Here is a 26,168-nt window from a genome sequence, read left to right as displayed (position 1 = left end):
TGAATAGGATATGGCCCATAGGCCCATATGCAATTAACTTTTTCACCTGAGTTATCTCCTAGGAGATAATTTTCATTGTCTCTAAAAAATTTACTTTTTAGCATTTTACAATTAAAAAAAATTACCCAAAAGTTGTTGAAAAAGTACCATCAAATTTATTTTGAGTATTTTCTTGCTTGCTGGTGGTTTAAAGGGCATTTTATGGCAAGGCGTGAAAATATCACCTAGGAGAAAACCCAGGTGTAAAAATTAATTGGGAGCAAGTGTAGGGCTTTGCAGGGGGGAGAAGTGGAAGCAGAGCGGTGGGAAGAATGGATGAGTCTAGCTGCTGCATTCATGCAGAGCCGGGACAAGGTCCTCCAGCACCCAAGGCTGAGACCCCAAAGTGCGCCCCTCCATCCCTGCCTCCCCAGCCATCACACACTGATTGCTATTAGACTAACAGGCCCCCATGGGCCCACAACCTCCCCAACACCTTAATCTCTAGCTATCTGGCTTGCAGTCACTGCATGTATCCCCTTTTCTTATTTCTTTCTGCTTCAAACACAATTAGGAATGACAGCTGAATGAATTGTGCGCCCCCTCCTACACTGCGCCCTGAGGCTGGAGCCTCTTCAGCCTATGCCTCGGCCCGGCCCTGCATTCATGACTGACTGAAGGGGTGCAATGCATTTTAAGGGGAGGCCAGAAAGTAGGGCATTGCAATAGACAAGGCAGGGGCTGATGATGGCATGGGTGAAAAGCTTGGCAGTGTCTGTGGTCAGAAAGGGGTGGATTTTGGTGAGGTTGCGTAGAAATGATAAAAATGATTCGATTGCAAGTTGTATTTGGTTACACAAATGGAGGATTTTAGCTTCCAAAATGGAAGGAAAATGGATTGCATGCAAAATAATTCTGTACTAAACACTTTCACCAGCTTTGAGGTTCCCTTCCTTTTCAAACAAGGGAACGTCAACACTGGTGAAAGGGTTTAGTATAGAATGCTTTTGCATGCAAACCATTTTTCTGGAGCCATGCAATCCAGGTTTCTTGATGAATGCCTGATTTTTCCGGTCCATAAAGGAATCATTTGCATGTGACACATCATGGGAGATCGTTCTTGTTCACATAAAGTTGAGTAATTACAACTGCCTTCCTGTTTTACAAAGGCAAATTCACATTATACAGAATAGAATATGTTACCTTAAGTTCTGGTTTCTCAGCAGGAATGAGATAGAGGTGAACTTTGTACTCTTTGGACTCCTGTTTGTGTGGCATCAAGACACTGGCATATAAGAGAACTTTTGCAGAAAATGGAACAGGATTTTTTCTCCAGAAAGAACTGCCCCATAGAGCACCTACACAGCAAGGTGTGGGATTTTTCAACACGATAGAGGATGATTCGATCTTGAATGGTGTTTTTGTATTCACTTTTCCATCTTTGAAGTAGCCACATTCAATCTTGGAGTTGTTCTCCCCTGAAAGTAAAATAGAGAGAAATTAAAGATTATCTCTGCCCTTTGCCCGCCCTGGCCATAACCCCCAATCTAAACTAACACTGAAATCACCCCCAGTTTCTTCCGTACCCCAACCTCTATCACTGCCTAATATTAACTTTAAACTCTTAGTCTGCAGGACCGTAATAGGTTGTTTGAGGTCAGAGGACCATTTTTTTATGGACTTTCTTAAGAGAGGTTGCGGATTTGGAAGTAGAGATTGGTACCAATTAGAGATTGCTCCCTTCACTGGTAACTTGCTATTCAACATGGTTAAAATCATAGTAGGTAAATTTGGTGAAGAAAAGGTCTCAGAGGTAAGTAGAGAGTGAGTGCTATGTAGGGGGAGGAGAAAGGAATTAGGAAGATTAAGTTTAGTGCATATCGTATTAGCAGAAGGAAGTTGGTCTTGATCATATAGCTGATCTATGAATAGGATGTTCTCATGAATAAGTTGTTTGTAATCAAAATGATGGAAGAAAGTACTCAACAATTTTTGCATTGGTCATTTTTTCCATTCACTGATGGCCCAAATACAACCAAGTTGTCTCTGCATTCTCTGATTGGTCCAATGCTTTCGAGTTCTGTGATGGGGCTAAAATTGCTGAATTGCAGTAATGTGGTATTTCTGACAGAAATCTGATTTCCGTTTTTCATGTTCTGATCGGAAATGCCGATTTCTGATCAGAAATGCCGAAATTTAATTTACAGAATGAGCATTTAGGAATGGTCGGAAATGGCAATTTCCGATTCCACGGTAAATCCGCATTCCGCCATTGCCAATTACCGATTCCGCTTTCCGCTACCAATTTCTGCATTCCAATGCGGAATTTCCGCCGGAAATCGCGGAAATTCCGCCCAACTTTAACATTGATTTTCTCAAACTATAAGGTCTTTTTGAAAACTTTTTTTTGCATCTTGTTCACAAGATTCAGTTTAATAAACCCTTAATATTTGGTGTTTCTAGGACTTACGGGGGCTTTGCTATTAACCGTTAAAGTCAGCGGCTTTTTACTGTAATGTAAATGCAGAAAATAGGCAGATGCAGACTTTCTGCATTTTACATTACAGTAAAAATCCGCCGAATTTAGCGGTTAATAGCAAAGCCCCTATAAGTCCTAGAAACACCAAAGTTTCAGGGTTTATTAAACAGAATCTTGTGAACAAGATGCCAAAAAAAGTTTTCAAAAAGAACTTATAGTTTTTGAGAAATTCGATGTTAAATTCGGGCGGAATTTCCGCGATTTCCGGCGGAAATCCGCCTAACGCACTTGCATTACCGATTTCCGCATTCTGATGCGGAAATGCAATTTCCGATCGGAATTTCGGAAGTTGCATTTCCGCAGAATCCGAATGAGCATCCCTAGAGCATCCCTAATTATTATGTACTCCTTGTTTGTAGCTTACTTTATATAGCGCTACGCAATATGTTAGCACTTTACAAATCAATAATGATAATATGAGAATTAGATACTTTTATCAACTGAAAAGCCATTCAATAATGTGACTTACCTTTTATGTTGACATAATGTGGCAGGTGCACACATAACACACTATTGTCATCAAACTTTAAATTGAACAAAGGCCCCACAAGTTCACATTTCTTTTCTTCAACCAACTTCATATATTGGCTACCGTATTCAACTTCATATTCAACGGTGGTGGAACGTTTCACCTGAAAGGCTATGCCAGTGTCTGAGCAGCGGTCAAGCCCATTAGGTGTCAGTTGTAGCCTGAGAAATAAAAGACAAATAGGCCATTGATGACAGACCATTGTCAATATAGGTCATTGACTGTAATAAGGTGGGAGTTGTCAATTTATGCTGAAATAATAAAGGATGGTGCTTGACTGAAAACTGGCAGGGATCGGTTGAAAAGGGCGCCCGAGCTGCCTGTATGAAAAGGGCGCCGCCATAGACATCAATGTTATTTCTGGAAATATGGGCTACAAGGTGTAGAAAAGGGCGCCCGAGTTTTGATATAGGCTACAAGCGGGCTCCCCTTTGTAGCCCATATTTTTTCGGCTACAAGGTTTTCGGCTACAGTAGGGCGCCCCTTTGTAGCCCATATTTTTTCCGGCTACAAGGTTTTCGGCTACAGCAAGGTGCCCCTTTGTAGCCCATATTATTGCCCTTTTTTTGTAGCCTATGTTTTTATATGGGCTACAAGTGCTGGAAGCCAAATTATTTCATTCCCCCACTATCCATGGCGGCCTGGAGGGGGAATAGTAATTTACACATCCCGGAGTTTTTTTGTAGCCTATGTTTTTATATGGGCTACAAGTGCTGGAAGCCGAATTATTTCATTCCTTCACTATCCATGGCGGCCTGGAGGGGGAATAGTAATTAACACATCCCGGAGTTTTTTTGTAGCCAAAGTTTTTATATGGGCTACAAGCACTGTAAGCCAAATTATTTCATTCCCCCACTATCCATAGCGCCCTGGAGGGGGAATAGTAATTTACACATCCCAGAGTTTTTTGGTAGCCGAAGTTTTTATATGGGCTACACCAGGCGCCTTTTTTTGTAGCCGAAGTTTTTATATGGGCTACACCAGGCGCCTTTTTTGTAGCCGAAGTTTTTATATGGGCTACACCAGGCGCCTTTTTTGTAGCCGAAGTTTATATGGGCTACACCAGGCGCCTTTTTTGTAGCCGAAGTTGGTATATATGGGCTCCACCAGGCGCCCTTTTTTACCGGCGCCCTTTTCATGTAGACCCAACTGGCAGCATAACTGGGGTATTTTTGTTTTCTATACTTGCATTATCAAGATAGATCTCAGAAAATGATGACTGCGTAATATGTTGACGCCTTTCTCTCAAACATACTTCTCTGGTACCAACATCCTTCTCTCTTGGTACTTTGATGGTTGTTTAACCCATTCGCGTTCCGTCGTTTTCACTTGAGAAATATTCACCTCCCATTCATTAGCCTATAACTTTATCACTACTTATCACAATGAACTGATCTATATCTTGTTTTTTCCGCCACCAATTAGGCTTTCTTTGGGGGGTACATTTTGCTAAGAGCCACTTTACTGTAAATGCATTTTAACAGGAAGAATAAGAAAAAAACGGAAAAAATTCATTATCTCTCAGTTTTCAGCCATTATAGTTTTAAAATAATACATGCCTTCATAATTAAAACTCATGTATTGTATTTGCCCATATGTCCCGGTTATTACACCGTTAAAATGATGTCCCTATCACAATGTATGGCGACAATATTTTATTTGGAAATAAATGTGCATTTTTTCCGTTTTGCATCTATCACTATTTACAAGTTTAAAATAAAAAAAAATATATAGAAATATTTCATCTTTACATTGATATTTAAAAAGTTTAGACCCTTAGGTAAATATTTACATGTTTTTTTTTTTTTTTATTGTAATGTTGTTGTTTTTTTTTATGTTAAACATTTTATTTGGGTATTTTTGGGAGGGTGGGATGTAAACAATTGTTTTATAATGTAAATGTGTGTTTAGTTTTATTTTTTTTACTTTTAGTTGTAGTTTTACTTTTTGGACACAAGATGGCGGCCATGAGTTTGTTTACATGACGTCACTCTAAGCGTAACATACGCTTAGAGAGACGCATGGGGGAGGTAACAGCCAGAAAAAGCGCAGCTTCTGAGAGAAGCTGTCGCTTTTTCAGCGGGGGAGAGGAATCAGTGATCGGGCACCATAGCCCGATTCACTGATTGCCTGGCTAACGAACCGCGGGCTGGGAGCGCGCGTGCACACGCGTGCGATCGGCCGCGGGAGCGCGCATGGTTCCTGGACGTAGTTTCTACGTCCAGGAACTAAAATAGGTTGAACTTTTTTGATTAAATGATTAGAGCTGACCACACATTTTGCAAAATCATAGTTTTGCATTGTAATTTATAATTATTTATAAATATGATGCAAAATCGTAATTCAAGATTTTGGGAAAAATCTTATTTAATTTCATAATAAAACGTAATCAGAAACTGCAATTTCTCTTAATTTTTGACTAGTTTTGTGTCAACTTTTGAAGTTAATAGCAAAGCCCCCGTACATTCTATCACCCTTTAAATAAATTTTAAAGTCACAACTGCTGACCTGCAAATCTATTGGCAAGTAAGAGTGCTATTTCTTTAATGCACAGGTATTGACGGTCTTACTTGTATTTTTTCCCCTGGAGAGATGGAATTAGCACACCAGTTTCCTCTTCTTTCTAATGCAAAATAAATAAATAAAAGCAAAACATGTGGGATTAATATTTAGCAACTAAAACACAGGGAAACTCCACAAAAGTACCATAAATATAAATAGTGCACAACTTAATTTTATTATTATGTATTAAGTTTAATCTGCAACCAGCTAAGACTTTCAAAAACAATAGAAGCACCTCCCCCTCCCCCCCCCCCCCCAACACACACACACAAAAAATAGATGTTAGCGATTCATTGCCAGAAACTTTATTCATCATTTGAAAGGTCATCTGTATACACTGTATTTTAACTTGAAAGGGTTATACATTATTGTTTTGGTTGAATAAAATCTAGCTTGTGTCAAAAACATCAATTATGGAGTACTCACATGACAAATATGATGAAAAAAATGAGTTTAAAGAGAACCTGGCATTAAGTAAAAGTAAAAATTCAATATAAAATTTGCAGACATTGTGCTTGTTGGCAATCTACAAGGAGCGTCCTTTGCAGGAGATGCAGTCCTGCAAAACGCCTGCTCTGGGCATCAGGAGGAATGCCCCCTCCCTCCTCTCAGTGTTCCTTTACTGTGGTATCCCACCCCTTCGCCGCCCCCACTCATCAGCCAGTTCCCCACCTTTCTGAGCTCTGTGCTTCTTGAAGGAGAACACAGCGCTCTGTATGTTGTGACCCCTGCTGGCAAAACTAATCCATTAAAGGCTTCAGAAGTGTCAGGGAGCAGCAGTGGTGGATGCTACCTGATCAAGCTTGCCCCACCCAGATCAGGTAGTAAGTTTTTTTTTTTTACAAGATAATGCTGGCTTGGGTTCTTTTTGAGGTTAGAAGAATATAGCGTGGTGGCTATTGGTATGAGTTAGCAGAATTAGAGTTAGAATAAGAAGAGCCATACTTTAACCTAGGAGTGCTCATTCAAATTCCGCAAAATTGCAATTTCCGCATTTCCAATTGGAAAATGGAAATCGGAATTTACCACAACTCGGTAATTTTAGCCCAATCACAAAACTAGAAAGCATTGGAGCAATTAGAGAATGCAGAATTTCTCTGCAAAAAATCGGGTTACCGCTGTAATTTTAGACTAATCAATTTCGGAATTTTTTTGTAAGTTTTTGCATTCTCTGGCGCAAAAAAAAGAGAAATAAAGTACTATTTGGAAATTGGAAAATCGGAAAAAAGTAAAATTGGAAAAACGTAAAATCAGAAATTGGAAAATCGGGAAAACAAAAAAATGGAAAAACAGAAATCGGAAAAACGTAAAATCAAAAATTTGCAATGGTGAAGAATGGAATTTCCCCGGAGTAGGAAATGGACATTTCTGACCATCCCTACTTTAACCTCTTCCATACAAAACTGATTGAAATCAGCAGCCTGTTACTGCTTCTTATCCCTGCCAGGGCACAGATTTCAATCTCCTAGAGATGTGCGCTCCCACCGCTATCGTTGCCGCTGCACTCAGCTGTATAATGACAGCTGCGCTCCTTGTGTCAGTCAGGAGCCTATTTAATTGGTTCCTGACCCTGTGGTCTCCGTGAACCAATCACAGTGATCACATTAAAAAAGAAAGTAAAAAGGTTCTGGTCCTCAAGGGGCCAGTTCTAATAATCCTGAAAAAAGGTTAATGAAGAAATGGGTACATAGTTAAGATTATTATTATTATTATTGGTTTATAAAGCGCCAACATATTCCATGGTGCTGTACAAAGTAAGGAACAAACATGGGGTACATAATAATCCAGAAAATGGTGTACACCAATATACAAAATACATAATTAGTGATAAAATACAAAAAAATGATACAAAATACAGAATACAAAATACAGAATTGGTAATGACAGTGATAAAAGTAACATGATAAATAAAATGTATAATGATTTCCAAGACACAAAAGGGGGAGAGAGCCCTGTCCTTGCGATGTTACAATCTAAAGGGAATGGTTAATTAGTACTTAGTAATTAGTAAATTAGTACTGGAGAATATGTGTTATTGTTATGTGAATTAGGTCTAGGGGGATTAGGATTATGGAAAGGGGAATTATGGCTATAAAAATAAGAACTAGAGCTAGAATGAGGAAATTTTGGAGAATTAGGTTTAGGATCAGCTTAAAGGGCAACTGAAATGACAAGAAATATGGAGGCTAAGCTATACTCTAATGAGGTGGGTATCACAAAATCCCCTACTCCAAAAATTGCCTTGCTATCTTGCATGCCATGTTCAATAGCTAAAGCAAAAATATTTTTTCTTAGACATATATTGGTAGCTGCCAGGCAAGTCATTGTGAGGCATTGGAAATCAATCACTACTACACAACTGCCTGAACTAATAAAAGCGGTTAATCATAGAATGCAAATGGAGAACGAGTACATTCCTCTCAGAATAGATTTGAAAAATCTTATACACTTTGGCTCCGGCCAGAAAAAGAGTCCAGTTATTGTTGTTTAAAATGTATGACTGTAGCACATGTTACTTATGGAATTGTTACCCTTCTTTATTATGTTCAATGTCATATAATGCAATATTTGTACGATTGCTTTCTGGTCACTCAATAAACATTTATTTAAAAAAAAAAAATATGGAGGCTGTCATATTTATTTCTTTTAACAATACCTGTTATCTGGCAGCCCTGATGATCTATTTGGCTGCAGTTAATCTTGTCAATGTCAAAAACACCTGATCTGCTGCATGCTTGTTCAGGATCTATGGCTAAGGGCCCATTTCCACTATTGCGTTGCGGAATTGCCGGCGAATCACCGCAGGCGAAATCGCATGCGGGTGCGATTCCGCATGCGTTTTTTGCGTGATTTCGCATGCGATTTCACATAGGTTAGGGTAATGCGATTTTAACCATGTCACTGCCTGTGTGAATTAACATGGGTACCTATGCGAAATCGCATGCAAATTTGCGGCAAAAACCGCATGGGGAAAACGCATGCGATTTCCCTATTAAATATATTGCGTGCGATTCGCCTGCATTCCACACGCAAGCGAATTCTGAAGGGCTCTGCCATGCAGAAAAATCCTGCACAGAAAAACGCACAGCAAAACTGACAAGTGGAAACAGGCCCATCCACTTGCATTGGCTGTGCGAATCCGCATGCGGGCAACGCATGCGGATTCGCGATAGTGGAAACGGGACCTAAAAGTATTAGAGGCAGAGGATCAGCAGGGCTGCCAGGAAACTGGTATTGCTTAAAAGGAAATACATATGGCAGCTTCCATATACATCTTGCGCTGCTGATGCATAGCACGTGGAACATGTGTGATATCACACGCGCCATGTGCTAAACATCGACAGTGTAGGAGGCACAAATGTGGGAAGCCAAAGACGAACTGGCATGGGGTGGATGACAGAGGACAGATAAAGTATAAATGCATGCATACGGGGCACATTTACATTAGGCGCACAGCCCCAGGGGTTCTGTCACGTTTATCGATCGCCCCAATATCGCACACCATTATCGTCCTGCACCTTATCGAGTACGTCGGGCTGAGATTTACCAGCATGTCAGATCAATGTACATGTGACTATTTTTGGCCCACTATTGGTCGCATCATCGCATGGGCATGCTCTTGGCGGAAAAAATTTCATCCAATTTGAAAAAATAATTATCATATTGGACGGTTGATCAGCCACCAAGTTGAGTGATGTACGGGCATCTTTAGGGTTAGGAGAATATGAGCCTTAAAAATGAGTACTGGTAGAGATAGGAATCAGTTCAGAGGGATTTATAGAACAAAAGGGAAACAACTGGACCTATTTGTGGCAACCAACATTATTTTTAGGTTGTTGTTAATAACTGTGATGGTAATCAAGGGAGAAGATTCATTTCTCTCCTGTTTCTTTGAAAATTCTGCTTATTTGCTGATGTTAGAAAGATATGTATTACCTTGACAGGAATAGATTCTACCCCAGTCAGATCCGCTTTCACACTGGCCATCTTCCCTGAAAATATTGTGTATCAAATTATTTCAATAAAGTACACGCTCATAACAACAACAGGGATGACCACAATTGGCAAATTTTGCTTACACGTAATTTCACATAATTGTTATACTGATGATTACGATCATAATAGCTAATTCATACCGTAAGAGGAACGCCAGTGAAAATAATGTAATTAAAAAAGTGCTTCATTTTTACAAAAATTATGTATAAATGATTTAGTCAGTGTTTGCCCATTGTAAAATCTTTTAAATCCCTGATTTATATTCTGACATTTATCACATGGTGACATTTTTACTGCTGGCAAGTGATGTAGCTGCTGTATGCTGTTTTGGCAGTTGGAAACAGCTGTAAACAGCTATTTCCCACAAGGCAACAAGGTTCACAGACAGGAAGCTGCCAGAAGTACCTCGGTACTCAGAGCTTCTTGTGGGAGGGCTTTCACCACAATATCAGTCATACAGTGCCCCCTGATGCCCTGTTTGTGAAAATGAATAGATTTCTCATGTAAAATGGGGTATCAGCTACTGATTGGGATTAAGTTCAATTCTTGGTCGGAGTTTCTCTTTAAAGGGAACCAGAGAGGAACTGTAATAAAAGAATAGAACAAGCTTTTATACATACCTCGGGCTTCTTCCAGCCCCATAAGCCTTGATCGCTCCCACGCCGCCATCCTCCGCTTCCTATATCAGCGATACCGCGTCCCGTCACTTCCGGCGGATGCGGCCAATTGTTCGCATCACAGGGGCTCCCTCCATACCCGTACGCATGAGGCTGCGCAGTAGGCAGCCTTATGTGTACGTATATGGAGGGAGCCCCGTGTGATGCGGACAATTGGCCGTGTCTGCCGGCCGACTGGCCGACTCGCGGCAATGACAGGACCCGGTACCGGCAGATCCAGGCAGCAGAGGATGGCGGCGTGGGAGCAATCCGTGCGTATGGGGCTGGAGGAAGCCCCAGGTATGTATAAAAGCTTCCCCCCCAACCTCTCTGGTTCCCTTTAACATGTTATTTTGTGTTATTTTCTAAATTACGGTTATTAACATAATACCATATTTGTAATTATTAAATTTACTTGTAAATTACATGAAAATTTGCATAATCACGCACAATTTTCATGTAATTGTGAATTGATACACAAAATTGTGCATAGATACAAGTTAACACAAAATTATGCACAATTATGACTTAATGAGAAATTATGATGCCAGATTACGAATGACTGCAAAATTAATTACGAGTTTGCTGAAAAATTACACATTACAATTTTGCAGCGTAATTGCAAATTGTGCTTCAAAATTATGCATACGTGAAATTTTGGCTCATCACTGAACTGAATTGAAATAAAATGGAATGCCAAGCACAGTAGGTTTTTAAATCAGAGCCCTAGAGGGTGTTTCAGAATATTGCAAATCAACATACTGTATATACAAATAACCTCATTTTTGGACAAGAGATGATTTAATTCCCCACACTGCAAATGAAACACTAACCATGTTTTGTATCATTTAAAACCTGTCTGTGTTTGTGAGACAAAGACTTCACTGATTTGATTTCTTCATTGGAACATATCCATTAATGTGTCTAAGTTCTAATAACTGTTTTACTTATCAGACGGTATATTGGCAGTTGATTTTTCTTATTTTGTAAGTGCACGTATCCTTTAATATCATGAGACACTCTATGCTTTGTCGTTTACTACAATAATAGAGTAAGGATAAGCAAACTACAAGAAGGCGTTATGGATGTCTTTGTTTTCCCTATAATATGGCAATATTCATAAAATCTATAAACTGAATATACCTGTATACCTGCTATCTTTAAAGCTGGAACATCAGTTGTATGTATACGAGCCCCCCCCCCCCCCCCCCCGACAAAAAACAATACTAAACTCTTCTTTCGACCCATCATTTCCCTGACATGACAGTTCTTTAATACATAGATGTATACGTTAAAATACGCATTAATCTAGGGGCTAAAAATGGTTATCTTGATTATGGATCTAAAATATTCCATTACTAGCCTAAAAGCAAACAATAAATTTCCCAGATTATTTGGTTTCGCTTTACCTATTCCAGGAACTTGGGAAGCCTCCGGTGCTTTCACAGTCCGTGAGAAACTATGTGAACCTCTGAGTACATGTCCAGTGAAAAGCAGTAAAATGATTAGGTATAATCAAGATAGCATAAACTCTCACAACTCTTAAACTTCAGAACTGTCTATAAAAATATAAAGCAAATGGAATAAAGAAACAAAAAAAAAAAACAGAGACCTTCAAAATATAGTTTTCGCTAAAATTATGTATAAATCATAGATAACATTAAGTCATGGAAAGTTATTATGCACCTTATTACATCAAGTTAACATATCATAAACACAGCATATCATATATGTACACATATGTTAAGAAATATATAATAGGTCAGAGAAAGAGTAAGCAAAGCCAGGGAAAACAGATATAATAAAAACAAAGTGTTAAGAATTCAGTTGGAAACTCACAAGCTGCAGCACGATCTGGAGAGTGGGTTGGATGGATGGTAGAAACTCAAGTAAAGACATGATATTTATGGTGACATCATAGCCCCCGTCAGTCACAACATATGTGTAATTCTATACGATGTCTCCTCCTCTGCAATCGTTTTTCAGTTTCACTATAAATAACACTTTCAACTCCCACATCCAAGTTCTGATTTTCAGTAGTTTTTTTTCTGTAACAATAAACAACCTGGAAGCAGGATTCTAATAGAACTAAGTATGTAAATATGTGGTAGAGAGGGTAGAAAAAAGGAAGGGAGGAGACCGGGAGCCCCATCTGGTGCAGTATCGTAAGGCAATGATTGGTGACAATGGTAGACATGAGATGTCAGATATACTAACAATGGTGGGTTGCAGGAAGCAAGCACTTAGCTTTGCATGTGGAGAAGTACTGTCCCCACTCGGCCTTGTGTCCGGGTAAGTATGGTCGCTGCTCCTTAAAAAGGGTCCACCTTCCGGGGTGGTAACCCCTAAAATCGGGGTAAGGCGTAGATAAGATGGGGTAGGAGGTGTCCGAGGTACTCGTGACACAATATCGATCTGGTGCTCGAAGTGGGTGGTTTAGTGATTAGAAATATACTGTTATAAAAATATAATATCAAATTATATATAGGGTAAAAGTAAGGTCCTACCTTAATAAGTAGACCAATGATAGGAAAAAAAAGGAAGGGCTTCCTTATTTATTCCCCTCTTCATCCACGTCGTTCACGGCCGTCACAGACTTCAGGCACTTGTACCAGGCACTGTATTCGACCTGAGGAAGCGGGTTACCGCAAAACATGTTGTCTTTTAGTGCCAATAAAGGTTTACTTTTTTATCCTATCATAGGTCTACTTATTTATAATTTGATATTATATTTTTATATCAGTATATTGCTAATCACTGAATCACCCACTTCGAGCACCAGATTGATATTGTGTCACGGCTACCTCAGGCGCCTCCTACCCCATCTTATTTAAGTATATTAATACTTTGAAAAGGCTGAAAAAAAGTATGCTGGAGAGATTGAGCAACAGACAGGAAGATAGGCATTCAACGAGATGTTTCACTCAAGGCAGCATGCAGAAAACATTAAACTGTATTCAAGCATGAAATCATGTGTGGTGATGTCCACCAATAGAGACTGCCCACATGAAAAGACCCCTATCAATTAGTCGCACCCTGAAATGGCATTGCAATAAATAGGAGGGCCAAGAGTCCCTGAATTATTAGGAACTGTAGTCTAATAAATCAAGAGGCTCATAAATGACCAAATGGTGTGCCAGATAACCACTTCATGCAAAATAGACATTTATAAACATCATAGTTGTGCACCATTAGTGGAAATAGGAGGTTTATAACATTTAGATTCTTCAGTTTTTAAAGAATAGAATAAAGAACCCCCCCCCCCCTTCCAAAAAAACAAAAACAAAAAAACCCAATAACAACAAACAAACAAACAAAACATGGATTGAAAAATCAAACAAATATTTCTGTCAAACTAATTTTTGAGAATCTTACTCTATAATTATAGGAGAGTCATTTGGTCTTGTCTCTAGATTATATCAATAGACACAATTCACTTAGCTCTTCTCCTGTCTTTAACCCTCCAGGCGGTCTATTAAAAACCACCAGGGGGCAGCGCAGCCGTTTTTTTTTTAAAATCATGTAGCGAGCCTAGGGCACGCTACATGATAGCCGCTGCCATGGCGATGGGGCGGGATGGACGTCGTGACGTCTAAGGGAGACCCGATCCACCCCTTAGCGCTACCCGGCGCTGATAGGCCAGGCAGCGCAGGGGTCTGAGGGGGGGCGCTCTGCGGCGGCGTGGATAGCGGCGAATCGGCGCGGGGCAGCGGCGATCGGTATGCTGAAGCAGCTAGAAAAGTGCACGGGGTCTGGGGGGGGCGGCACGGCGCGGCGAGCGGCGGGTAATCAGCACAGAGCAGCGGCGATCAGAGTGCACACGCAGCTAGCAAAGTGCTAGCTGCGTTCAGCAAAAAAAAATTACGCAGATCGGCCCAGCAGGGCCTGAGAAAACCTCCTGCGCGGCTTACCCCGAACTATGTTCGGGGTTACCGCCAGGAAGGTTAATAACGAGTATGTGCTGTTTTTACTGTTATCACAGTTAGTATTCACTAAGCAAATTACCTCAGGCAAATCTTAATGTAAGTCTTAATTCTGTCTTTAAGTTAAGGTGATCCTTAAGTTAAAAAAAATGACTTTTACTCACCTTGGGATTCCAATTGCCCGCGCAGCTGTCTGGTGCCCTCGCCGTGTCCGTCCGATCCTCGTGTCCCCGCCGGCAGTCACTGCCGGTTTCGCCGTCAGGAGCCGACAGGCTGGGAGCGCGAGTGATTCTTCGCGTTCCCAGCCACAATTGCACCCTCTATGCTGCTATATGCTTCATGCTATATGGTATAGCAGCATAGAGGGCGCAATTGTGGCTGGGAACGCGAAGAATCACTCACGTTCCCAGCCTGTCGGCTCCTGGCGGTGAAACCGGAAGTGGCTGCCGGTGGGGATACGAGGATCGGAGGGACACGGCGAGGGCACCGGACAGCTGCAGGGGGCTATTGAAAGCCCCAGGTGAGTAAAAGTCATTTTTTTTGGGACTTAAGGATAACTTTAAGGAGTGATTTTTAGAGTTAAAGAGGAACTCCAGTGAAAATAATGTAATAAAAAAGTGCTTCATTTTTACAATAATTATGTATAAATGATTTAGTCAGTGTTTGCCCATTGTAAAATCTTTTAAATCCCTGATTTATATTCTGATATTTATCACATGGTGACATTTTTACTGCTGGCAAGTGATGTAGCTGCTGTATGCTGTTTTGGCAGTTGGAAACAGCTGTAAACAGCTATTTCCCACAATGCAACAGGGTTTACAGACAGGAAACTGCCAGAAGTACCTCGGTACTCAGAGCTTCTTGTGGGAGGGGTTTCACCACAATATCAGTCATACAGCGCCCCCTGATGGTCTGTTTGAGAAAAGGAATAGATTTCTCATGTAAAAGGGGGTATCCGCTACTGATTGGGATTAAATTCGAATCTTGGTCGGAGTTTCTCTTTAAGGTTTCAATCCTTAAAATAATGACAGGATTTGAAAGTTAAAGACAGGGGTCCATATGCAATTCACTTTTTCACCTATGTTTTCTCCTAGGAGATCATTTTTTAATCTTCTGTTTAAAGTAACTCTTCAGCACTTTGCAATTTAAAAAAAATCCGAAAGTAGTTAAAAAAAACTACTGTCACAATTATTCAGTGTATTTTCTTGCTTCCTGGTGGCGTAAAAAGCATTTTATTGACAAAGGGTAAAAATATCAACTTGGAGAAAACTAAGGAGAAAAAAGTGAATTGCATATGGGCCAACTTTTTAGCAGTTTGCAATGAAAAAGTACCAAAAAGTCGAACAAAAAGTACTGTCAAACTTATTTTGAGCATTTGCTTGCTTGCTGTTGGTGTAAAAAGCATTTTATTTACGAGCTGTGAAAATGTCACCTAGGAGAATACTCAGGTGAAAAAGTGAATTGCATATGGGCCCAGGATGTTAATTCACAGACAAGAATGCAAGTGATAACATCTGTAAAGTTTGAGAAATATTCACCTGGCCACAGCTGTTTGTGAGTGGAGTGTTACTGGAGACTGCAACGTAAAGTGCAGCATTCTGAGCTCTCTGCTTTAGTTTTTACTAGTTTATGCAGAAGGGGACTCTGTATAGAGAGAAATATAAACAGCAGCAGGCACACAGAGAGGGAGGGAGACAAAGAGACACCAAGCATATGCGCACACACAGAAAAACATACAGACCCAGCCACAGCCTCTCTATATTCTTCCCTGGCAGGCCCAGGATGGAATAATGCTCAAAAAACAAATCACCAACTATGCAGCTCAAAAACAGCACCATCCATTAATGTATAGCAAAATAATATAATAATTTAGTGTAATCAAATAATACACACTATTACATAGACATATTAAAAGCAATTAAAATGGCCCTCTGTAATCAAGAAAATCCCCCATCATGACAGATGCCATGGCAAACAGATAATGCTGCTCCAATATATTGTATAATGACAAATATACTTAGCATAGAAAACAATCAGTCTCTCTCTCCAGCTTCCCCCTGCATAGCCGGCCTTTGACCTCTGCGACCAGAGCGGTCACTCAGGGCGCCGGCTTTTAAGGGGGCGCCTAATAGCTGGTTACCTATACTGGGGGCACCTACACCTGATTTCCTATACTGGGGCACCTATAGCTGGCTACCTTTACTGAGGACACCAACACCTGGCTACCTATACTGGAGGCACCTATGCTTGGCTACCTATGGGGGCGATGGAGACCTTCAACTGACTTCCTACACTGGGGGCACCTATGCTTGGCAACCTATATTTAGGGCACCTACACATGAGATCCTATACTGAGGGCACCAACACCTGGCTAGTGGCTACCTATGCTGAAGGCACCTACGCCTGGCTACCTATGGGGGCGATGGAGACCTTCATCTGACTTCCTATACTGGGGCACCTATGCTTGGCAACCTATATTGAGGGCACCTACACATGAGATCGGGGGGGGGGCATTTTTTTGGGGGGGGTGCACTGCGGCTATAATGCGTGGTGCAAATTGTCAGTGCTGTGCTATCATTCTAAATGGGAGGGGCAGAGGGTGACTAACTGTCCCACTGATTGTTTTAAGTAATATTCCTGAAAGGTTCTAGTCTTCATTTTTAAGTATATTCAGGATAATGCATTCTTTCCATCCATTCGTGGTTATTAATAGTATTTTTCCTATTATACATATGTGACGTGTCACGGAGATATGAGCGTTTGGCGTGATGTGTCACGACGTCAAAAAGGTTGGGAACCACTGTCCTAGGAGATATCTCAGGAGAAAAGGTGAATTGCATATGGGCTTGTGTGTGTGTGTGTGTGTGCGTGTGTGTGCGCGCATGCGTGAAGAGGATGAAGGGGGCACAAAGATCAGGTTTCGCTCAGGGTGCTGTGAAACCTACAGCCGGCCCTGTCCCCCTGTGTCTCTTGTTGAAGCGGCCTGACTACTGCGATACCAGTGGAGTCATCCACCGGGGCTCACTCCTCTCCACTCTTCATCTGCATATTGGCTTCTCCTCCAGGGTAAAGTATTGACCTCTTATGCACACCCTCTTTGCCATGACATCTGCCATGATGGGTGATTTTGTTGATTGGAGAGGACCATATTAATTGGTTTTAATATGTTTATATAATCGTGTGTATTATTTCATTACAATAAATTGTTATATTATTTTGCTATACATTAGTGGATGGTGCTGTTTTGGGGCTGCACAGTTGGTGCTTTGTTTCTTGAACAGTCTTCAAGTGTTCCCTAATTCTTTGTACTTCTGCAGGAGAGGTTGGACAGGAAAACATAAAAACACTGGTCATCCTTAAAATGTCTGCCATTCAAAGATCTTTCTTGATGGAGGAAGAACATGGATCAGTTAATAGGAGCAGGAGGTAATTTGGGCATGGGTTTACTTGCAATGTTATTTTATCAGTATTCTCAAAATCCAAATGCAGCCTGTATAATTTGGGTGCAACACTATAAATTCACTTTTTCAGAAATCTTAACATTTAAAATAGACACATGAATGTGATTGCTGTTCTATTTTCATATTGTAGCGGATACATGAAAAAAATATATATAAAGCGTGTGATAGTCCTTATCTTAGTTCACTCCACTTAGAAGTGTGTTGTGCATATTGCTTTTTCATATTGAAACAGTTATGTTTATGACTCGTAGACCTAAGCCCGTTTAAAAACAGGCTTTAGGTCTGTGTCAGAACCTCCCCTACTCTTTGCTCCCCCCCTGTGACCGCCGCCACCGGCACATGCCGCACACACACCCGCCCACTCGCTCGCTCGGCCCCCTTGCCTGTCCTGCTCCCTGTGCCAAGGCTGTCCCTGCGGCACATGCGCAGTAGCACAAAGCACGGACACACATGCACACAGGGACACATAGACACAGGGGAATTATTAGATAGGACTGTGTTACCATATGTCTAGCAGTTACATAGAAAATATATTCGCTAAAGGGAGCAATAGTTCTTATTTTAGTTCAAACTGTAGTGGCCACTCTATACGTGTGTTGCATACTATAATATTTCATATTGGAAGTTATACTTGTAAGTGCTGTATACATATATTGTATACAGACAAACAAAGAACATTTATATCATGCTTTTTCTCTTCAAAGCACCAGAGCTGCAGCCACTAGGACGCGCTCTATAGGCAGTAGCAGTGTTAGGGAGTCTTGCCCAATGTCTCCTACTGAATAGGTGCTGGCTTACTGAACAGGCAGAGCCGAGATTCTAACCCAGGTCTTCTGTGTCAGGGGCAGAGCCCTTAACCATTACACTATCCAGCCACCAGTATAATAGTAAACTCTGATATAGTAAACATTCTGGTATAGTAAACTAAGTGTCCAGGTTCAACGGGGCCAAGCCCCATTAAAGGATACAGGAGTGATGCCTGGTATGGTAAACCCTGATATAATAGAACTTCCGTTATAGTAAACCCCTTTTTTGACCCCTGCAGTATTCTGTATCCGGCTATAGTGGAAAGTGGGCGGGTGCATAAGTCATAAGTCAGTTGGAGAACCATGAGCTGTGGTTGGTGGGTGGGCTGGCAGTCACTTGTAGCCTGCTCACTATATACACACTACTGCACTCTGGGCCTGCGTGGATTACTTCAAAAGCACAAGCCGGTGAGACATATGCTTCCTGTGTAAGCTGCTACCTGATTACTGAGGGAATTGCCTGTTATTTGTGACTTGCTTGTGCATGGCTGCAACACTACAGTATCAACCAGGCTGCACAGAATGTGGATAGAGGAGCCCACTATCAGTACTGTACCTGCATTAACTAGTGAGACCTATGCTTCCTGTTCAAGCTGCTACCTGATTACTGAGGGAATTGCCTGTTATTTGTGACTTGCTTGTGCATGGCTGCAACACTACAGTATCAACCAGGCTGCACAGAATGTGGATAGAGGAGCACACTATCAGTACTGTACCTGCATTAACTGGTGAGACCTATGCTTCCTGCGTATGCTGCTGCCTGATTACTGAGGGAATTGCCTGTTATCTGTAACTTGCTTGTGCATGGCTGCAACAACACAGTATCATCCAGGCTGCACAGAATGTGGACAGAGGAGCACACTATCAGTACTGTACCTGCATTAAGTGGTGAGACTTTTGCTTCCTGTGCAGATGATTATTGCATGCAAATCCCTGCATATTGATGCTGTATGCACTATGCATGGTGATCTAGCTAACACACTGTGCTCGCTTGCTGAGGCATTGAAAAGAAATAACTACTCCCAATGATTTACTAAATTTAGATCCAGTGCTATAAATATACTTTATGTGCTTGAGTATGACCATTTCTGTTAAAATAAAATTTTGATAACCTAAACCACTTTGCCTGGTCCTTTGGAATTTACTATAAAAGGATTCTACTGTATGCATAAACTGTAATGGTAGGTGTGGATTGACCAGGCCAAGACTGCTACAACCCTTATTAATTTACATGAAAAATCAGGTTGATTCTCTTTCGCAAACTTTGTTTCTTATTTTTAAACTTTCAAAAAATTGAAAAATAAAGAATCTATAGAAAAAAAATCAGATTGATTCTTCAGTCACATATACTAATAGAATCATTATATTAGGCTAGAAAAAGGCGAATAAATGAGCACAAGTGTTTCAAAATATCAAACTTTATTGCTAATCTCTAACAAAAAACACAGTACAGCATACCATTAACCAAGTAAATAAACTTAAAGGAACACTGGGGGGGGGGGGGGGGGGGGGGGGGTCGGAGGAAAATGATTTGAACTTACCCGAGGCTTCTAATGGTCCCCCGCAGACATCCTGTGTTGGCGCAGCCACTCACCAATGCTCCGGCCCCGCCTCTGGTTCACTTCTGGAATTTCAGACTTTAAGGTCTGAAAACCACTGCGCCTGCATTGCCGTGTCCTCGCTCCCCTGATGTCACCAGGTGCGTACTGCGCAGGCACAGACCACACATCAGTGGGAGCGAGGACACGGCAATGCAGGCGCAGTGGTTTTCAGACCTTAAAGAGAACCAGAGCGAATGGAAGTAAAAGCTGTTATTTATACCTGGGGCTTCCTCCAGCCCCATACGCACGGATCACTCCCATGCCGCCGTCCAGCGCTGCCCGCATCTAGAAGAACTGGGACCCCACTCTGCCGCCAGTCTAGCGTAGCAGAGGTGCGCTATTTGCGTTTGTCTGCAGCAGTGTATGGAGAGATATGTAGAGGGCGCACTTCTCCTGCGCAGCGCGGCTCTGATGACGTCAGCGACGGGAGATGGTTTCACCTAGATGCGAGCAGCGGTGCATGGCGGCGTGGGAGTGATCCGTGCGTATGGGGCTGGAGGAAGCCCCAGGTATGTATAACAGCTTTTACTTCCATTAGCTCTGGTTCCCTTTAAAGTCTGAAATTCCAGAAGTGAACTGGAGGCGGGGCCGGAGCATTGGTGAGCGGCTGCGCGGGCACAGGATGTCTGCGGGGGACCATTAGAAGCCCTGGGTAACTTCAACTCATTTTCCCCCGACCCCCCTACAGTATTCTTTTAACAATTTTTAGATAACTAACTTTTATATTTTAAAATACATGTATAATTTTTTTTCTTTTTTTTTCTAATATACTTTTTATTAGTATTTTTAAGAGAAATAACAATACATGCATTATATTTAAAATTGAACATGTATTTGTACAATGCATTAACATGTTCAATATTTATAGAAGGTACAAGGTACAAGTATTGATGATAAACTGTTACTCATGTTAGTAAAAACGTTAAAAAAGTTAACTGACAATAATGTTAGGCAACGTGTAACATATAACCAACATAACAAATGTGATAACAAAGCATCAAAGCAATAAAGTGTCACGATATCAAAGCATCAGAGCATTAAAGTCAATGGGAATCACAAAAAAAGCCACATACTTCCCTAAGGAGAAGGAAGGCTCTGGGTTCTTTAGATGCTTCCCATTCCTCTCCTCGTCCCCTCGTGGCAGCGGCAGCTCCCCAGTTTGATACCCCCGCCGCAGGGGACTGCAGGATCCGAGTCCTCCCAAAGAAAGGCGGCTCCATACTGCACACGCCCGTCTTTTCTGGATAGAGTAAGAATAGACTGTTTAAAGAGGAACTCCAGTGAAAATAATGTAGTAAAAAAAGTGCTTCATTTTTACCATAATTATGTATAAATGATTTAGTCAGTGTTTGCTCATTGTAAAATCTTTCCTCTCCCCGATTTACATTCTGACATTTATTACATGGTGACATTTTTATAGTGGGCAGGTTATGTAGCTGCTCCTAGCTGTTTTGGCTGTTAGAGACAGCTGTAAACAGCTATTTCCTGTCTGTGAATCTTGTTACATTGTAACAAACTGCCAAAAGTACTGCGGTCCCAGAGCTTCTTGTGGGAGGGGTTTCAGCACAAAATCAGTCATACAGCGCCCCCTGATGGTCTGTTTGTGAAAAGCATTATATTTCTCATGTAAAAGGGGGTCATAGCTACTGATTGGGATAAAGTTCAATTCTAGGTTGGAGTTTCTCTTTAAAGAGGAACTCCAGTGAACATTTTACTGTTGGCAGGTGATGTAGCTGCTGTATGGTTTTTGGCAGTTGGAAACAGTTGTAAACAGCTTTTTCTCAAAATGCAACAAGGTTCACAGACAGGAAACTGCCAAGAGTACGTACTTTTCTTGTTTCTTGTGGGAGGGGTTTCACCCCAATATCAGTCATACAGCGCCCCCTGATGCTCTGTTTGTGAAAAGGAACAGATTTCTCATGTAAAAGAGGGTATCAGCTACTGATTGGGATAAAGTTCCATTCTTGATCGGAGTTTCTCTTTAAACTTACTCACATCCTCTCTTGATGACCACCTGTCACAAGTATTGAGGAAATGCAAGGAAAACCTCTGGGGACTTGGAAAAAATTAAAGAAGAACCATAATGACATATAGTAGAATATAATATATTATTCAGGATACCCACTTCCTAAACACTTCCTACAGATATATATTACTGTATATTGGTATGTAGGGGGATATGGCTAATACAAATGTTTACTTTTAAAACACAGATATTTTTTTTTAAATTGTATTTAAGAAGTAAACCAAACATCATGGATATCATTAAGGGCCAGTGCACACCAAAAGGCGCTAGTGTAATTCCAAATGCTCATCGCTTTTAACCCCTCCTGGCGGTAACCCCGAACGTAGTTCGGGGTAAGCCACGCAGGAGGTTTTCTCAGGCCCTGCTTGGCCGGTTTGTGCAATTTTTTTTTGCTGCACGCAGCTAGCACTTTGCTAGCTGCGTGAGCACACTGATCGCCGCCACCCCGTGTCGATTCGCCGCTATCCGTCGCGCCGCAGAGCCCCCCCCCCCTAGACCCCATGCGCTGCCTGGCCTATCAGCGCCAGGCAGCGCTGAGGGGTGGATCGGGACTCCCTTAGACATCACGACGTCCATGACGTCGGTGACGTCATCCCGCCCCGTCGCCATGGGAAGCCCTTCAGGAAATCCTGTTCTTTGAACGGGATTTCCTGATCGCCGATCGCCGGAGGCGATCAAAGAAGTTAGGGGGATGCCGCTGCACAGCAGCTATCATGTAGCGAGCCCTAGGCTCGCTACATGATTTAAAAAAAAATAATTCAAAAAAACGGCTGCGCTGCCCCCGGGCGGTTTTTAATAGACCGCCAGGAGGGTTATAGTGATTTTTCAAGGTAATGTGCCTAGCGATTTTCTATTTATACCTTTTCTTTGGAGTATTTTTGTGTAGCTTTTTTTTTTTTTTTTTTTTTTTTTTTTTTAGGTACAGTACAGCTGGTAGTGTACTGGTTTAGTTACAAAAACGCTTGGAAAATCGCTCTGATCTAGCGATATTTAGAGCGATGTTCCACTTTCCTATACCTAACTTTGAGGCTGAATCGCCTCCGAAATCCTCAGAAGTGCTGCAGGACCCGCGTTTGCATTTGAGAAAAAAAAATCACATCGCTCTTGTGTGATCCATCCCATAGAAAAACTTTAGACAATCGCTTTTCAAAGCGCTAGTGTTTTTAAAAGCGCTCAGATGCGCTCTTGGTGTGCACCAGCCCTCATTCGCTGTTAGCATATAAAAGGAAAACAATCATAATTGTTACTTGCGCATTTACTCGTCACAATCAGAAGTTGGTTGAGACAAAGTTATAAAACTTATAAACCATAAACAAGGAAACAACTTATTCAACGGAGCGTAGGACAACCTCAACTGGGCAGCTACGTTCTGTACTTCAATTTCTATTTAATAAAACATGTGAATGGGTGTTGGGAGATTGGGATACTCATTCGGATTCTGCGGAAATTAAATTTCTAGGTTTCTGATCAGAAATGCATATTTGTGATTGGAACTCGGAAATCGGATTTCTGCTGAAATATCGCACTCGGTATTTTTAGCCCAGTCAAAAAACTCGGAAGTATAAGGCCAATCAGAGAATGCAAAAATTGACTAAAAGAGACACCTTGGAAATCAGAATCCGAAATCAGAAATTTGAAATCCGAAATGTCCACAGAATTGGGCATCGGCTTTTCCCACCATCCCTATTGGGAGTTACTGTTGCTATAGAGATATATTGATACCAGGCATGAGGGAACTAATGTATATCCCTTTATGAGTACGTATCAGATAAGCTGAAACATCTCTTCATTTATTGTTTAGGCTGGTTGGAAGGCTTCCCAGCAGGGCCGGGCCGAGGCATAGGCTGGAGAGGCTCCAGCCTCAGGGCGCAGTGTAGGAGGGGGCGCAGAATTCATTCAGCTGTCATTCCTAATTGTGTCTGAAGCAGAAAGAAATAAGAAAAGAGGATACACAGCAGTGACTGCAAGACACTGCAAGACTAGATATTAAGGTGTTGGGGAGGTTGTGGGCCCTGTGGCGCCTCTTAGTCTAATAGCAATCAGTGTGTGACGGTAGGGATGGGAGGGATGGAGGGGCGCACTTTGGTGTCTGAGCCTTGGGTGCTGGAGGACCTTGTCCCGGCTCTGCTTCCCAGTTATTCTCCAGAATGTACAGAATATTGCTATGATGGGGTTTTGTTCTGAGTGGTTTCTCAAGATGCATGCTGTATTGCATTGCATATTTTAACTTAGCATATGAGGGCAATTCTTGTGACTAAATATTTGCTGCACACAATACATGTGTAGCTATCAACCTATATCTGGAGGATGTGTCCCGGGTTAAAGGGTTCCTGAGATGGCTTATAGGAAGAAATTATACTTACCTGGGGCTTCCTCCAGCCCCCTCCAGGTTGATCGATCCCTCGCAGTCCTTCTGCACTGATCCTCTGCAATTTGCCCCAGAAAATCCTCCAGTTGGTACCAGTTGGCGCAGATGCAGTCCAGATGCATGCGCTCCACCATTTTAGTACTGAGCAGGAGTAGGACACTCCCGGTCCCAGGAGCACGACTGGGGCTTGCAGTATGCCCTGGACCGGAGGACTTTCCAAGGCAAATTGCAGAGAATCCAGGTGGCGCAGAAGGATGACGAGGGACCGATCAGCCTGGAGGGGGCTGGAGGAAGACCCAGGAATGTACAAATTCTTCCTTTTACACCATCTCAGGTTCTCTCTGTGTATTTATGCAGCATAACTTCAATGTGAAAACAGGGAGGAGGAGGATTCAGGCATGCCCACAGTATATGTACCAATGAACCCATCTGGTTGCAGTGTCTTCAGTAGAGTTGAGATCTTTTTGAGTGAGAAGCAGGCCAGTCTTTTTGGTGTAAAGTACCATCACAGCCATATCTTATGGACATTTTCCCAATGGTTTGTACAGTAAGACAACTTCTAGATAGATAATGAGACTTTAGAAATATGCTCCAGGCTACAATACATTTATTTAAACTGCCTTTAGTTTTGGAAAGTATGTCTTGTAGTAAATTTTAGGCATCCACGCTCGTGACCGACAGTTCTACAGGCTCTTGACCTGAGGAAGTGGGCCGAGACCCGTGAAACGCGTTGTCTATTGTGCATGAATAAATATACCTTTTCCATTATTAATGGTTTGTTCTTCTGAGAAGGTTTTACACTTCTCATTTACATATTCTGTGTTAGTAAATCATCAACACAGGAGGCCAGACACAATCTATTGACCTGTCCCCAGATGTGCATGCTCTAACAATACGCCAATCAGATGTAAATGGACTCTTTAAAAAACAAAACACCAGGAAAGCAATGGGACCAGACGCTGTGTCTGCGAAATGCTTGAATCTCTGTGCCGACCAATTAGCGCCTGTATTTACAGACATATTCAAAGCATCTCTAGAACTCTCAATTGTTCCTGCCTGTTTTAAAAGCGCAACTATTGTACCAATTAAAAAAAAAAAAAACCTACATGTTTAAATGATTACAGGCCTGTTGCCCTGACATCACTGGTCATGAAAGCATTTGAAAAACTGATAATGACTTATCTGAAATCCATCACAGATCCCCTGCTGGACTCTTTGCAATTTGCCTACAGGCCTAACAGATCCACAGACGATGCCGTGAACATGTGTATGCATTATGTACTACAGCATTTAGATATCCCAGGAACCTACACCAGGATTTTATTTATAGATTTCAGCTTTGCATTTAATACCATAATTCCATCACTGCTGCACAGCAAGCTCTCCCAGCTACACATACCTGAATCCCTCTGCAAATGGATAACCGACTTCTTAACCGACAGAAGACAGCGTGTTAGACTTGGTAAACTCACATCAAGCTCTCTGACAGTCAGTACTGGTGCACCCCAGGGCTGTGTGCTTTCCCCACTGCTGTACTCACTTTACACCAATGACTGCATCTCCACAGATCCATCTGTTAAGGTTCTGAAGTTTGCAGACGACACAACAGTTGTTGGTCTCATTCAAAACGGGGATGAGTCTGCATACAGGCATGTGGTGGGACAGCTTTCCTCCTGGTGCAGCAGCAACAACTTGGAACTAAATGCTCTCAAAACCATGGAG

The 26,168-nt window shown here is 41.7% G+C and overlaps 1 protein-coding gene across 1 annotated transcript in view; it reads right to left on the bottom strand.

The window, feature by feature from the left end:
- LOC137525471 (NACHT, LRR and PYD domains-containing protein 1b allele 3-like) overlaps nucleotides 1-12,163 on the bottom strand; it is a 51,802-nt gene extending 39,639 nt beyond the window's left edge. The window contains exons 1-6 of the mRNA XM_068246571.1: nucleotides 12,101-12,163; nucleotides 11,671-11,732; nucleotides 9,546-9,601; nucleotides 5,618-5,670; nucleotides 2,988-3,208; nucleotides 1,183-1,457 (exon numbers count right to left, since the gene is read on the bottom strand). Coding sequence (XP_068102672.1) covers nucleotides 1,183-1,457; nucleotides 2,988-3,208; nucleotides 5,618-5,670; nucleotides 9,546-9,596 — 600 coding nt within the window. The 5' untranslated portion in view covers nucleotides 9,597-9,601; nucleotides 11,671-11,732; nucleotides 12,101-12,163. The remainder of the gene's footprint in view (nucleotides 1-1,182; nucleotides 1,458-2,987; nucleotides 3,209-5,617; nucleotides 5,671-9,545; nucleotides 9,602-11,670; nucleotides 11,733-12,100) is intronic.
- Nucleotides 12,164-26,168: the final 14,005 nt, after the last annotated feature.

Source organism: Hyperolius riggenbachi, chromosome 7 (genome assembly GCF_040937935.1).
Source record: "Hyperolius riggenbachi isolate aHypRig1 chromosome 7, aHypRig1.pri, whole genome shotgun sequence".
In the NCBI taxonomy this organism is placed as follows: domain Eukaryota; kingdom Metazoa; phylum Chordata; class Amphibia; order Anura; family Hyperoliidae; genus Hyperolius; species Hyperolius riggenbachi.
This window is presented reverse-complemented; position numbering and strand designations above follow the sequence as displayed.